General features: G+C 46.9%; 1 protein-coding gene across 1 annotated transcript; it reads left to right on the plus strand.

Annotated features, from left to right (window-relative positions):
• Window positions 1-641: 641 nt before the first annotated feature.
• SLC19A2 (solute carrier family 19 member 2) lies at window positions 642-12,079 on the plus strand (the record flags this gene model as incomplete). The annotated part of the gene is made up of 6 exons (XM_083854304.1): window positions 642-827; window positions 920-1,525; window positions 4,522-4,744; window positions 8,178-8,370; window positions 9,233-9,374; window positions 9,602-12,079. 6 exons carry the CDS (start codon window positions 642-644, stop codon window positions 9,725-9,727), a joined length of 1,476 nt encoding a protein of 491 aa, XP_083710430.1. The 3' UTR covers window positions 9,728-12,079.

Raw genomic sequence — 12,079 nt, forward strand, 5'->3', positions numbered from 1 at the left:
AATCAAGTAGAAAGAAATAGATTGAGAAAAAAACCAGCAAATAGTTCAGAGGATTGGCAAAGTTCTAGGAACAACAGTGCTGGGCAAAACTTTAGATAATGGCTTCGAATGTAATAGTTTTATTTTCCCCGCTTGTCTAATATTTCTTCCGGATGGACAAACCAGGTGCTGCCTTATTGAACCACAGAAGTGATTCAGCCTCTTATCTCGGCAAAGGGAAGGCGGCAATCAGAGCTCAGCGGCCGAACGCCGGGCCAGGCAAGGCGGAACAAGCCGAGCCGAGGCGGCGGGGGTCTCTGTGCTGGGGGGTTCCCAGGCTCGGACCTGCCCCGGGGGAACGGGGGGACGAGGAAGGAGCTCCGGGGCCGAGAGACCGCGTGGATCCCTCCCCTCCCGCCCCTCCCGCCCGCGCGGCTGCCGGCCCCGCCCCTGGGGCAATCTCGCCCAATCCGAGCGCGGTGCGTGATCCCGCCTCTCGCTGGCCGGCCAATCAGCGTGGGGCGCCGCGCGGCGGGCCGGGGCCGGGGCCGCCCCTCCGGGAGGTGACCGGGACGTGTCCGCGCCGGTGACGGGCGCCTCGGGCCCGGGAGCGCCTCCGGCCCGGCCCGGCCTGACCCCTGCCCGCCCCGGCCCGGCCCGGCATGGCGGACTCGCTCGGGGGGCGGCCGGCGCGGCGCTCGGCCCGGGCTGGCGGCGGCGGGGCGTGCTGCTGGGCGCTGCCCACGGCGCTGCTCTGCGCCTACGGCTTCTTCTGCAGCGTGCGGCCCTCGGAGCCCTTCCTCACCCGGTACCTGCTGGGGCCGCACAAGAACCTCTCCGAGACACAGGTACCGCGGGCCCCGTGCCTTTCCCTGCCCCCCCTGTCTGTTCCCGTGTCTCTGTGCTTTGTGAGCGCTGGCCCCTCTTCCTCCTCCCGCAGGTGTTTAATGAGATTTACCCGGTGTGGACTTACTCCTACCTGGCGCTGCTGTTCCCCGTGTTCCTGGCCACGGACTACCTGCGCTACAAGCCCGTGGTGCTGCTGCAGGGCCTGAGCCTCATCGTCACCTGGTTCATGCTGCTCTACGCCCAGGGGCTGCGCGCCGTCCAGTTCCTCGAGTTCTTCTACGGCATGGGCACCGCCACCGACATCGCCTACTACTCCTACATCTACAGCGTCGTCGATATCAACCTCTACCAGAAGGTCACCAGCTACTGCCGGAGCGCCACCCTGGTGGGCTACACGGTGGGCTCGGTGTCTGGGCAGGTCCTCGTGTCGGTGGCGGGGTGGTCCCTCTTCAGCCTGAACGTGATCTCCTTAACCAGCATCTCCGTGGCCTTTGGAACCGCCTGGTTCCTGCCCATGCCTCAGAAAAGCCTTTTCTTTCACCACCTCTCGAGTCAGCGGCTTAGCTGTGAGATGAAGGTCATGGACTGTAAAAACGGAGCCGCTGTCCAAGATCATCCCGATGTGCAGAGGGCACCTGGCTGGGAGGATGAGACAAAAGTTCCCTTAAACGGGGAGGGTCATTCAGCAGAGAAACAGGTGAGTTTACACGTGTGCCCTGAGTTTACACGAGTAGAAGATGCCATACTGATGTGGTTGTCACAGGTGCAAATATGTGTGTAGCAGTAGAGATGTAATATCTAACAGCAAAAAAGTATCTCTTTACTTATCCCACTTCCTTATTTATGGCTCAGGGAGAATTATTACTGGCATCCTTTTGCTGTTTGAGCATGGTAGGCTGCTCCTTAGTTTTTCTGAAATTCCTCTTCATGTCTCACAAGGCTGCAGTTTGAATGCTCTGGGTATCAGATTGCCATCCAATGGTACAAAGCAAGGGACATCTCTGGGACACTAAGCATTGCACATATGTCCCAACTCTGTGTGTGCTTCTGGATGCACCCAGTGACTTGCAGAAAAAAGGCAATTCTTGTTGCACTCACGTTTTGACATTTTTATTCCAACTGTTGTGCAAGTTAGGCTGTGTAATATGTGTAATATGCTGTGTAATAATTGGGATTCATAGTATGATCCTGGCAGGAAACTGGTCTAGGAATGAAACTGCAGTAGTTGTTGAGGGCACTTGGAAGCAGACATTGATTAGTTATAGAAGGGCAGAATGTGGCAGGAAGCACATCAGCAGAACATCAGCTTAATGCAGCCCCTGAGAGCACCAAGGTAGTGCTCTGACTTGTGCCTCTTGTGGGCTGCACAGCTTGGCAAAGTCATTTGTGTGGAAACAAGTGCAGGGACCCTTGCTTGGTGAAGGGATGCGCTGGGTCCCACCGTGGGTGAGCAGCCTCCAGGGAGTGCAGACCTGTGGAGATTCCTGGCAGGGGGACTCCAGCCCTGGGAGAGGCCAGCCTTGCTCCTCAGACAGAAGGAGCTGGTTCTGAGGACAAGTCAGAAACTGCAGCTACTGGATTAGTCAGCAGTGGGTATTTCTTAGCAAGTAAGCCACAGGTAGCTGGTTTGGGGGAGGCAGCATCCAGGGCTGCTTTCTGCTTCTCCAGCTACAGCTGGGAATTAAAGGTATTAACATTCCAGGGACTTAATCCAGCCCCATCCAGCATGATCTTGTGTGAGCAAGTATTTTTTTACCCAAGTTATGCTTGTGTGCTGAAGGGTATTTGTTATGAGAAATTCTGTGCCATAAACATAAAACTTATCCGTCCCTTTTGTTTACCTTACTCCTCTCCTGTGAGAGTACATGTAGTACCCAAGTAGTGGAGTAGGGAAGGAGCAAGTACACCTGCCTAACTCCCCAGAGGTCACCTACACCAGGTGCTGAAGGCTGAGAAGCACTGGAGTGTGATGATTGTCCTTACTGAGGTAACAGAGACCATATTTCACAAACATGGATGGCTGTAGGAATAATTGTACTGAAGAGGCACTGCCAGGGCAGGGCAGGGCAGCTGGGCCTTTCTGCCTTATCAGACACATGCTTGGGGCTGAACAGCCAAATCAGTTTTTGCATTGTGTGTGGCCATTCCCTTCTCCTGTTTTCCTGTAGCTAAACTTGAGCTTCATTTGAAATCATCTGTGTGGGAGTTGTGTGCTAAAGTCACATTGGCACAAGCTCACCTCTTCCCAAGTTGTTCTGTTGTTTTTTGGAGGAATGGTATCCACATGCAGAGCAAGAGTTACACCATTGGCAAAGCACCGTTTGGACTGTGTGATGTTAATAAAGATGCTTAAAAATCAGTCACACTTGAAGGGGTGGAAGAAAGGAAGTTCAGGACAGGTTTCAGGCTGTGGTCTTTTGGGGTTTTAGTAAAAACCTTTTGAAATTAGTTTTATTGCTCATGGAAAAAAGTCTTTCCCAGGCACACACTGCATCATTCCCTCAGGGAAAAGGCATAATGCCAAAGAGCTTAAAGTTGCTGCTGCTGTCTGGAAACCACTCTGAAACTGGACGTGTGACAGCACAATGTGCAATAGCTCAGTCCTGTGACAATGCTGTGTGTTTCCCTGCAGGGAATTCGAGTTCACAGGGGCCTGAGGTGCTGGGTGGGCCTTGGGGCTCTGCCCAGTCTTGCATGAAGTAACTGCTCCTCCTACTCAGCCTAGGAGGGTCCTGCCCTACAGAGTCTGCACTATGTCTGTACATGTGTGCATGCAGCAAGTGTAACCAGGAGCTTTTGTCTACAAAGTATAGACATGCTCTTTTCCTCTGCTGCTGTTGACATAAAGTGGTAAAGAACAGGACTGCAGCAGCCTGTATGTAGAAAGCAATTTTGATTGTTATCATCCCCTGTTGCTAGAATTGATCTATTTTCAATTATTTTAAGGGTCTGCCCCCTTTCATGCTCTTTCTAGAAAGATTTGGAGTGGAAAGCTTCATTTTTTTATCTCATGCCATTTGTCAGGGCACTTGTATGTACAGGAGCTGCCATTTGCAACAGGAGTGTCTGGTGGAAGTAGCTTCTGTTTCCCTTTAGATCCCCAGGTGACATCTCTCACCATCTTGAAGCCTTGGTGAGCTTCAGCTGAAGCAGAGTGTGTAGTAATGGGATTGCTTCTTTGAGTATTTATAAACTCCCAATGCCTGTTATAAAGAAAATCAACTTATTTAGGGACAGATATAGTTCTCTGTGCTACAAAATTCGGTTGAATTTGAATCAGGATTTGAAAGCATCAGTGATACTTTTTGCCTTTATGATGTAAATAGCTGACTTCTGATCCTGTCTTGTCAAAGTGGATATTGTGTCCTGTTCTCTGGTATTTCTTCTCTGGTACCCTTCAGTTGCTCACATAACATGTGGCAGTCCCTGCTCTCTGCTGGGGAGAGCCAGAGATGGAGGGGTGCTTGGGACTGACCCCTTCCTCTGTGTGTAAGGATACGACCGTGTTGGGCACAGAGACTGTGGGATGGGAAAGCTTTTTATTCATTATTCTGTGGGGGTTTGTGTCCAGGAGAGGGATTGTCACTCACCAGTGATCAGATCACCTGCAAGGGGCAATTTTGTGGAGCAGTGTGACATATTCATAGACAAAGACTTAACATTTCTCTCCCCTTCCTTCTCCAATCTCTGCAGAAGCAGAAAGTAGACATCGTAAAGGTGCTCAAAGATCTCTGGCGGGACTTCTTGCAGTGCTACTCCTCCAGGACCCTGCTCTGCTGGTCTGTGTGGTGGGCACTGTCCACCTGTGGCTACTTCCAGGTCATCAACTACGCTCAGGGCCTGTGGGAGATGGTGCTGCCTTCTCCCAGCGCAGACATCTACAATGGTGCAGTGGAGGCAGCCTCGACACTCCTGGGTAAGCTTCTGCCTTAGCTGCTGCTGCTCTGCTGTTAGAAATGTCCTGCTTCCCTCAAGGTCGCTAGAGCATGATTTGGAAGTGCCATGCATTCCCCCAAGCATGCAGGAGAGGCATTTGGGGTGAGTCTTCCCCTGACATACACAGGTAGAGTGCTCAGTGTGAGTTGGTTGCTGAAGCAGCCCTGATTCAGTACGTAGGTGTTTAGAGGAACCTCCCAAGCCAATCTTCATTCTGAAATACTTGGCAGAAGGCTCCAGGCATGTGGCTGACTGTGTGTTCTTGGCTGTCACCATCACAGTAGGGTTATGTTTGTTTTAGCCACTCAGAGTCAGACATGGGGTCCTGTGCATTTGGTTTTCCTCCAGGAGCCTGGGAAGGTTTCCTGTATGCACACGGCATGCAGTGAGCCATGGTTAGTCATTTCTGCACTCTTAGGAGCAGAAGCTATTTAGATGAAAGAAGTTGGTTGACTTGAAAGGGACAGGTAGGTCAATCAACACAAGCATTTGTTTATGAAGTTGTTTAATACTGTTTCATTACCAGAACTAGGACAATACCTTTTTAAAATAGCTAACATACCCTTACAGAGGTTTTCTAGATGCAGCTGTGGCGTGCCCCTTTTCTTTGATGGGGTCATTGTTCCATCATCTGCTGTGGACATCACCTACTTGGGGGCTAAAGAAACCAAGCTACACAAACAAATAATTAGTGCTTCCTTGGGTGTGCTCAGCCCCTTCTTGAAGTTCAGTAGGAAGCAGTGGCTGGTTTATAATTCTAAAAGCTGGTCCAAGACCTATTGTTAGTTGGGTTTGAAACTGTTGGCAGTTTGGTGACTTTGTCTATTCAGTCCTTGGTGTGCTAAACCTGCCCTTAAATAGCTTGCTCTCATACACTGTTTCTCCACTCTAGCATGAGCCTGTAGCTCTTCTTGTTTGGATTGGCTTCTTCTACCATCCTACCTTTGTCCCAGAAAGAGAAGAATTGGTGTCAAGGAAAAAAAGACCTATAACGTAGCCTAATAGCAGCACAATTTAAAACATAAAATAAAAGGGGAGAAGTGTATTCTTCAAAGCTTATCATGAACATCATTGATAACAAGGTCCTTTTTTAAAAGGCCTGTGAACAATGGACTGAAACTCTTGTAAGACTGAAGTTTTTAGTTTCCCATTTTGATTTTTTTTCCTCAAGTATCATATTTATAAATAGTTGAATTATTTTGGGTGATGTTTTCAGGCAAATTAACCTGAACTCCTCAAAAGACAGAAGCCTTCCAGATAATAGAGATTAATTGCTTGCAAGAAGCAAAGTTTAATGAATTAATAGTCACAGCTAAAAGCTGGAAGTGTGTGACAGGACGAAGTCCTAACACTTGTTAAGAATGAACATGCAGTGACCTGACTTCCTAGGTGCTAGTGCAAAGGCTCTAACTTCTGTTTGAAGTTTTGCTCCAATTTCCAGTTTGAGTTTATTAATGAGCTGTTTATTTATCTCTGATGTCATGCCAAGGTTATATTTTAACACAAAACCTTTGCTCTGGGCCAGACAAGCCAGGTTTTTCTAGCTGTTCTTTGGTAAAGTTGAGCTCTTTGTTCCCTTTTTTATTAGCCTGTCTTTGCACCAAACCTGGCTTGAGTTACATTCTTTTTGAAGGTGGATAATCAAAATTGTACTCAACTTTGTTTAGTGAGGCCTCAGACTTACAGAGGAACATGCTGTTCACTCTTCTCCCTGTACTAGAAATACCTCTCCTGCTGCATCCCAGATCTGGTTTGCCATTTTCATTGCTCTTAGTCATTTTGTGCTCAGTTAGGAGGAACGTTTGGCTACCTTTGCATAAGGTGCTGTTCCCATCTGCCCTGCAGAAGGGTTTAAGTTGGCATGGTGACTCATGTAGCTGTCAGCTCCCTGTCCTGGGAAAGAGAAATAGTATTCCTTCCAGGGAGAGCAGCTGACTGTCAGGTTGCAACCCTGCACCTTCTTCGGAGTGTGTCAATCCTTTATCAGGTTGGGTTGTGAAACTACTGGATCAGCTGAATGTGTCTCATTGAAGGACAGAGACTGAATATCTTAATTAGGTGATACAACCTTGACACATAGGGAGAGTACAGTTTCGTGAATTGCCATGAGATCTTCATGTCTGTTCCCCAAATTTCAGAATTGCTGAGACAGTAGGAAGAATGCTCTAGGCCTTAGCTTCTTTTTGCATCTCAGAGTTTTGCTACTGGGGCAGCCAGACTTTCAAAGAACAAGATGTTAGTCAAGTCGTGTCACAGTAGGTACCAAGAAGACTTCAGTGGGGGAAAATAAATCCTTTCCCTTGGCATAGTGCCCTCCTCATCAGTCTGCGAGATTGATGTAAATTCTGACAGGCTTGCAGGCTTGTGCAAACTGCTGGTACATAAGGAGTCTTGGTGTGCTTGAAGGCTTTCTAAGACAGCACACCAGCTAAGGGCTACAAAGGGCTTAGAACACTGCACTGTGGCACTTCTGTGCAGTGGTCTACTGATGAACACAATCCTGTTTTTCAGAGATGTTCTGTAAACCTCCCTTTGTCAGTATGCTGTTTGTCTGGTTTGCTATGTACAGCCATTATACTGTTGGTTGCTATTTGGCTTGTTTGCAGAACAAGGCTTACTTGGAATGGGAATTTTCTATTAATGTAATATGTATTTAGGCTTCTCAGTAGTTGCAGCTGTGATAGTGCATGAAACACACCTTGTCTGCCCATTGAATTGCACAAAATACCACGTGCTTTCCGTCCTATGATTTGCCTTTTATCCCCATCCCCCCCTCATAAAATCCAGCCAGATTTACAAACCTGGCTGGGTTGTAAAGGATTGTTCTTGCACAATCAGTAGTGCACGATTATAGCCTGTGATTAGGCTGCATCCCAGGAGATGTGGATTTGGACTCCTTGTCTTACTTACTCTTAATGCCCAGTGTGGAAATGACAGTAAATGTAGGTTTTTCTGCTTCCTGGTAGAGAGCTCTTAACAGCTGTGCATTAAAGTGTGTATTGTCTTTCTCCCTCCTACCCTCTGCTAAAGCACCACTAAATAATTAGGTGAGTGCTTTTGAGAACCAGGGTTTGCATTTCTCAACAGAAATTGTCCAGTTATTGACAGCACTGGAGGGCTGAGTGGCAGTGGTCTGAGCCTGGGGCTGTCGTGCTTCTGGAGCCAGAGAGGAGACTTTAGAGGCAGTCAGCATTGACCTATGTATTTTTTTTTCCTGTTTCCATAAAAGTAAATGGGAGTTTCCAGCAGGGTTCCAGGTGAGGGAGGGATCAGGCAGGAGAGCTGCTGATGTGTTCCCATTTGTGTCCTCCATTTCATTCATTGGCTGTTAGGGGATGTAGAGCTCCCAGTGCTCCATCTCCAAACTGCTCCAGCTGTAATTACTAAGACTTATGCTTTCCTTCCCCTCACAGGAGCTGTTGCAGTCGTTGTTGTGGGTCACATAAAAACATCCTGGGCAATGTGGGGTGAAGTGGCACTTGCCCTGTTCTCCTTTCTTATTGCTGCTGCTGTGTATGTCATGGACACTGTTCATAACATCTGGGTGTGCTATGCATCCTATGTCATCTTCAGAATTATCTACATGATGCTAATCACAATAGCAACGTGAGTATCTCTGTCATGTAAACTGCTCTCAAGGTTACAGCTGGTGTGAAAGAGGAGCATTTCCTGTGTAACAAGAGCCTTGCAAGGGTTTGTGTTGTGATTCAGGCTGGAAACTGAGGCATGGAGATATATTTAGCTGGCAGTGTGCCCAAGCTTAGAAGTCTTGTGACACTGAAGTGACTACTTCTAAATATTAGATAGTGATGATTGCTAGGGAGATGTTTTTCATAAACGTGGCTGGACTGAAGTGTTAACAGATGAGGAAAGGACAATGCTTTGCCTGGGTGGAAGCATCAACTTCTCCTAACTTGTAGGAAAACTACTTCAATGTTATTTGCCACTTTGGGGCAAATAATCATAGCTGGTTTTGAACCACAAAATCACTCCAAGACAGCTCAAGCACAAGAAGAGTTGCTACTGAAACTGCAAAGGGAGTTCTGGTTAGAAGGATGCAAAAGGTTATGAACCACACAGCAGCAGACTGAAGCTTTGAGATTGCCAACAGCTCTCTGGGATCACAGTGCATTGCATCTTCTCCATGTGACAAGACCATTTACATCAGACAGCAGAACTGCTTCAGTAACACTGTAACCCACAGAGCTCCCTAAGTGGTGTGTTGGGTTGTTTGTTTTTAAAAAAAGGGGTTGCACGTGTCTGTGGGTTTTTCTAGCTTCTAAGTTAGTCCATCGTGATCCTATTTAGAAAAGAACACTGTTTGTGCAAGGTACTTTAGCTGTGGAAAATACTAAACCAGTCAATGTAACTCCTCAGGTTGCATAGTCGTTCTGCCCAGAAATGTTCCTGCCATTCTTGCATTCCCCTGCTTTTTCCCTTATGTTTCTGGTTGTCCTTTTCTTTCCAGGTTCCAGATTGCCACAAATCTCAGTGTGGAGCGGTATGCCCTGGTGTTTGGGGTCAATACTTTCATTGCTTTAGCACTTCAGACTCTGCTCACTGTGATTGTTGTGGATGCCAGTGGGCTTGGCTTGGACATCTTCACCCAGGTATGATAGATGCTTTTACCTTTATTTATGGGAGGTGGGGAAGGGAGGAAGATAAACCAGGCTGTAAAGCTTCTCAGCTACCTGCTTCTGGGTCAGGGGTTTGACAGAGAAATAACCACTGATTCCTGATATTTTAGAAGTGAAAGGAAACTAATTTATTTTATTAACATTCGTATAAATCTGGTAACTGCTTGGTTTAACCACTTTTTATTTTCTTTTCTCTGCAGTTCATGATTTACGCCTCTTACTTTGCGGCCATCTCACTGGTATTCTTGGTCAGTGGCATCTGCAGTATTGTGAGAGCTTACGCAAGACTAGAGCAGGTGCAAAGCAGATCTCCTGAAAGCCAGTAGTGCACCAAGCAAAGACTCTTGGTGACTACATATGAAGATGTAGGTCTGTTTTTAATCTCTGCCTTTTCTTCCCAAGGCAGTCACCTTAATGGTATATGATCCATATTTATACTATATTAGTAGCACATTTTAGAAGGTGAATGTATTAGCTCTTACGTAAGTAAGAACAAATATCTTCTTTCTAAAATGCCTTTTGTTCTTCTGTTGCATGTATGGGATGTGCAGCAAAGAACAGCAAGTTTTCTCAAAGAATGAGAACCTTGGGAGGTTTTAGTCTAACACTGTCCATCTGCAGGCAGTTTTGTGATTGTCTGGTCAACTGCTGCTCTCTGTCATGAGGTGCTGCTACAGGGCAGAAATGAGGGCACACTAACAGACCTCTCTGTGGAGAGCCCCAGGCCTGGGATTGAGGTGGGCTGAGGACTGTTCTCTGCACTGTGGCTCTCACTAAAGCTGCCCTGTGATGCTGGAAGCTCTGTTTTGAGGACTGGTACACTTATGTTCCTGCATACGCACATGCTTCCTTGAGGAGCTTGTACTGTTTCTCCTGTTCCTGTCTGTCATCCCTGCTGCCAGAGGTTTCCCTTAGCTGATCATCATGGTGCTTCCCTAAAAACATAACTGTGTCCTGGGGCAATTTGTAGCACTGGTGGATGGGATGTCAGCAGCACTACTTGTACCACAAAGGCCTGTGCCCAGGGGCCTGTAACTGGAGAGGAAACTTAGAGGGAGTTGAAATAAGCAAAATGCTAATCCAAGGGACCCTTGGATAAGTTTGTCTTCATTCTTTGGGGTGCAGGTTCCTGTGATTACAGGAGTCATTGCCTGACAACCCACAGGCTGGATTGTTTAAGGGGGTGGTGTATGTTAGTATAGCACTGAGAAGGGAGGTAACTCACAGGATTTTAAGCTACTCTTTGTGCCCTTAGAGAATTGTGACTGTGATGATTCAATTGACACTTTCAATTATGGTAGTTAGCCGAATGGCTGCCTGAGGCTTTGGAAAACGATGATTTATGGTCTGTCATTTTTCCACGGTTATTTTAAAATGCATTTATGCTTCTGGTGGGTCTCTGTCTACTAGTTCTACCTCTTCTTTCCACATGAGCAGAACAATGAATGTTTAGAGTGGGCAATTTATTATTATTTTTTTTGTCCAATTTAAGCAATTTGGGACTTGCCTCATATCTGTTTTTTAAAATAATTTATTTTTTCCAAATTGCTTCAACACTAAGGAGGAGTTGCACAGAGTTGTTCTGGGCTTGGGCACCTGGATACTCAGGCAGCATGACCAGCACAGCAACAAATGCTTACGGAGTGTGCCTGTTGCTGTGCAGGTTGTGGTGAGTTTAAGTGTACAGGAGAGCTGGCAAGGGTGAAGGTGCATTGCAGCCTTTCCCTCCGTGCCTTTTCTCTGTGTGTTTGTTAGAGCTCTTTTCTTCTTTCAGCTGAAGAAGCATCTTTGGTTAAATGTCTGCTTTTAGTGCCACGGAGACTTCACAGTATTGGGGTTGAGAAGGTGTTTTCCCCCTGGCTGGGGCATTTCTCATCACTTTCTGTGAGCCTCAGCCTTTACCACACAAGGTGTGTGATTAATGTGTTTGACATGTGCTGCCTGGGATCCAGGGAGCCCTTCCAGGCTGGCTGCTCAGGGGAGCCCACTCCCCAGAGCTTTTCTTTCTGCAGGCTGCCTCCTGAAACAGCCCCTTAAAGAGGGGCTCAGCTGCACTGGCATTTACACATTTAACTGCCTTATCCTGAAATGAAAACTTGAAGCCACCCATGTACATATTCCTTTCTCTAGATTTTTGTTTTGTTTTGTTTTCGTTTTTAAAAATATAAATTCTGAAGCCATGAATTGCTAGCTGATGAGCTGTCCTGGGACAGGGATAGTCTGTCCTTTGAGTTCCTTGGTCTGATGGCAGTTGGAGCAAGGCAGGGCTAGTGGGTGTACAGCACTCCTGTCAAGTGACCAAAAGGAACAGCTCAATTTTAATGATACTTTTCATACAGACATCAAATCTTTGATGGGGAACAGGCCAGTTATTTTAAAAGCAAGTCACAAATTAACTAATGACTTACAGCAATATCAGTGATTTTTGTGCCAAAGTAATGAAACTGTGGCAACTACAATAGAAAGGCTATGCTGTATATGTCTTCAGGCCCACAATGTGTGGAAGCCACACCTGGATATCATTCAGGTTCTGAGCTGTTGCTGCAGTGATGAGGTGACTATAGAGCTTGATTGGAGCTGTATGCAGTCAATGATGCCTATGAAAATCTGTAACCATGTGGACATTGTTGGTTTCTAATTAAACAGCTATTTTTGTTAAATAAAAATACTCTGAAATA

The sequence above is a fragment of the Zosterops lateralis genome (genome assembly GCF_965231275.1).
Source record: "Zosterops lateralis genome assembly, chromosome: 2".
NCBI classification, from domain to species: domain Eukaryota; kingdom Metazoa; phylum Chordata; class Aves; order Passeriformes; family Zosteropidae; genus Zosterops; species Zosterops lateralis.